This window comes from Sesamum indicum, linkage group LG4, assembly GCF_000512975.1.
Source record: "Sesamum indicum cultivar Zhongzhi No. 13 linkage group LG4, S_indicum_v1.0, whole genome shotgun sequence".
Lineage (NCBI taxonomy): Eukaryota > Viridiplantae > Streptophyta > Magnoliopsida > Lamiales > Pedaliaceae > Sesamum > Sesamum indicum.
Genome location: NC_026148.1, coordinates 8,462,392 through 8,465,698, shown reverse-complemented (window position 1 = coordinate 8,465,698; position 3,307 = coordinate 8,462,392). Strand labels below are relative to the sequence as shown.

The 3,307-nt window shown below is 39.0% G+C and overlaps 1 protein-coding gene across 1 annotated transcript in view; it reads right to left on the bottom strand.

Moving 5' to 3' along the window:
* Positions 408-3,307, bottom strand: part of LOC105160343 (ABC transporter B family member 19-like) — a 5,552-nt gene continuing 2,652 nt past the window's right edge. The window contains exons 7-10 of the mRNA XM_020693209.1: positions 3,280-3,307; positions 2,482-2,825; positions 1,965-2,401; positions 408-1,860 (exon numbers count right to left, since the gene is read on the bottom strand). The exon at positions 3,280-3,307 is cut by the window's right edge and continues 256 nt beyond it. Coding sequence (XP_020548868.1) covers positions 410-1,860; positions 1,965-2,401; positions 2,482-2,825; positions 3,280-3,307 — 2,260 coding nt within the window. The 3' untranslated portion in view covers positions 408-409. The remainder of the gene's footprint in view (positions 1,861-1,964; positions 2,402-2,481; positions 2,826-3,279) is intronic.

The window sequence follows — 3,307 nt, the reverse complement described above, 5'->3', positions numbered from 1 at the left end:
GTATGTATTGATTGTATGAGTGAATTACTGTTACATGATTATTTGCATATCTTCATATATACCACAAACATGTACGAAATCCCATTGATTTGAAAATAAAGAGGACGTATTAGACAAATTATACCCGTGTGAATAGGGCTGAGGGGAGAATAAAAAAGGAAAGGACTAAAGATTTTCATGAGATTCGATGAAATTATATGTAAATTTTATGTAATTATATTTAATAATGATAATGTTTGTTTCCTTCATATAAAATAGTCAAAATTTATGAGATTTGCTAACATTAAAAGAAAAATATTGTGATGAATTTTGGTGTGAATTTTGTGGTTGCTTTACGCTGGGAAAGTAATTTAAACTAGGACAGAAGACAGGAAAAAGAGGCTTTACGCTGACTATACATGTAGATGTATCAATTCTCTAAGACAGTCTGAAGCCTGGAAAGTCGGGAGTAAACTCCATCAGCTGCTAATAGGGCTGCATGGCTACCCATCTCCACAACCTTGCCCTTGTCCATAACAAATATGGTGTCTGAGTTGATTACTGTTGACATCCTGTGCGCAACTGTGACATGCGTTGCTCTTAGTTTGAGTGATTCCAGAGCATAGATTATAGCTCTTTCAGACTCAGCGTCAAGTGCACTTGTAGCTTCATCAAGAAGCATTATGGATGGCTTTTTAAGTAGAACCCTCGCAATTGCTATTCTTTGCTTCTGTCCACCTGAAAGTTGGCATCCCTTTTCCCCTACCGCGGTCTCATATCCTCCAGGCAGATTGCTAATCACTTGGTGGATGTTTGCATCCATTGCTGCCTGTATGATTTCAGCTTCAGAAGCCCCTTCATTCCCATAGCATATATTATCTCTTATTGAGCAACTGAATAGAAGGGGCTCCTGCTGCACCAACCCAATTTGTGTTCTCAGCTTTCTCAGATTGTATCTTTTTATATCCTTCCCATCAATTACTACTTCTCCTTCATTCACATCATAAAATCTGAGTAAAAGTGCTAAAACACTAGACTTCCCTGCTCCACTTGGTCCAACTAGAGCCACCTTTGATCCAGCTTCAATTTTCAAGCTGAAGTCGTCAAGTACCCTCACTTCTGGTCTTGAGGGGAAAAAAAAATTCACATTTCGAAATTCAATTTCACCTTTAATGCTTTTATGTGGTGATTGCTTTGGTGAGTCTGGCTCAATCTCAGTCTGCCTGTCAAGAGTTTGGAACACCGGTGTTAATATGCTGATGGCGGAGAAAACGGTAGGTATTAGTGTCCATAGTTCTGTGATCGATGGTACTGTCAGAGAGAAAATCTGGTATGACCTTATTCCATCCTCAAAGCTGGCCTGTCCTCTCTCCACAAGGATAGTTGTATACCATAGTGCAACAGCATGAGCAATATTCCATAAGCAAAGGGATACACCTTGAATGATCCCGTATTTTACACTTTGTTTCCTGCTTTGCATCAGTGGCTTCTTCAGAGTAACCTTTGCCTTCATAATGACATGATCTTCCTGGCAGAATGAGGCAATTGTTTTTATGTTGGATGTTGATTCAGAAGCAAGGGCAACCAATTCTGAATAAGCAGCACTACTGCCACTTGAAAATCCTTTTGCTGACTTTGCTTGAATTAACCCACCGATGAAGTGGCATGGCATCACAGCCCAAGCAACTAACCCCATTCTCCAGTTAACTTTTATGCTGACTATGGTTGCAATCACTATGGAGGAGATGCATTGAACAATGACAGACATACGGTCAGAAATAATGGTCTTGACTGTGGATGTTTCATTGATAACCCGTGATGTAATTGATCCCACACTGTTTTCAGGCTTCTCGAACCAAGCCAATTCGTTTCTTAGTATAGCTGCAAGATGAAATTGGTCCGTAAGAATGTAGATGATAGGTGTGAAAGTTTTTCATGCTCATGGGAGTAGATACACGAGATCTAGTATTGGAAAGAAATGATACCAGCATATAAAGCTCGCCTGAGGTTTGTCATGGCGTTCTCTCCAACCACTCCGAAGAAGTAATGCTGCAAAGTGTGCGCGAACAATGACAGAAATCCTATTGACGAAAAAATAATTGAGTACATTCCTACTATGTGCTTTGCATTATTTTTGTAGTACGCCACTCCTATTGTTATGATAAAGAAGCCAAAAAAAGGTTTAGAGATGCCTGCAAAAGCAGCTGCAGAAGAGCCAATGGCAATCTTTATAACCTCTCTCTTTTTTAATCCAAACCAGATTCTTAAGAATATAGATCCTTCATTGCTTTCTTTCATTTCCCCTTTCTCGAGAGTTGTTTGCGGAGTTTTGCTTGCTTCTCTTGGTTCATCAGGTTGATCCAGGAACTGAGATGAAATTTCTGTCTGTATACTTGCTACTTCTTCTATTGAATCCTCTACTCTGCAATGTGTACAGTTAAAAATGTTATTCCCAGTCTATCATTATTACACAATTATAAGTAACTTTCGTTTGGCAGGAACCTTGTATAGCTTTCTTGGCTGATATTCTGCAATTCAAACAAGTTATGGTAAAATTTATTGTTAGTTAGCAAGTCTTGGTGTGTTCCTGTCTCAGCAACTATTCCATTTTCTACAACAGCAATCATATCTGCATTGACAATGGTGGATAATCTGTGTGCAATCAATATGACTGTCCGCTCTTGCATAGCTGTCTCCAGGGCTGCTTGAACTACCTTTTCAGATTCTGTATCGAGGGCACTAGTGGCTTCATCTAGTAAAAGAATTGGAGGATTTTTTAGGATTGCGCGGGCTATTGCTATTCGCTGTTTCTGTCCACCTGATAATTGGACGCCCCTTTGTCCTACCTAATGCAATAAATAAGCTGCTTCAGCGTACATGAGATTTTCAAATTTGAAATTAATGGTGTATTATTACATTTATCTACACATAAACAAGTAACTTCGCATGTCTATGCTATGGTGGCAGATATTAGGAAGGGGAAATGACGTGCTGCAAGCTTTTGGCCCTTTGACCTTGTTGAACAATATCGATTTAGTTGCCTTTGTTAATGATACCTGAAATTCGTTTGCTTAGTTATCTATCAGCTCATTCCAGTCTCCTATTCTTTGTCATCAGTGCATCATTTTGCTGTTGGCCACTGTTATCTTCACCTCCTGGGGTTTACTCAGATCATTTCTTTTTATTCATCTGATTCAATAGTGGATGGGTCTCTAGTTTTTTTATTCTCCATGATCTAGGTTGAGGAATGATTCATCATGTAAAGAGTGGCATTTAAAGATTTTAAGTTTGTTATCTGACCTCAGTCAAATATTGCTCTGGAAATTGG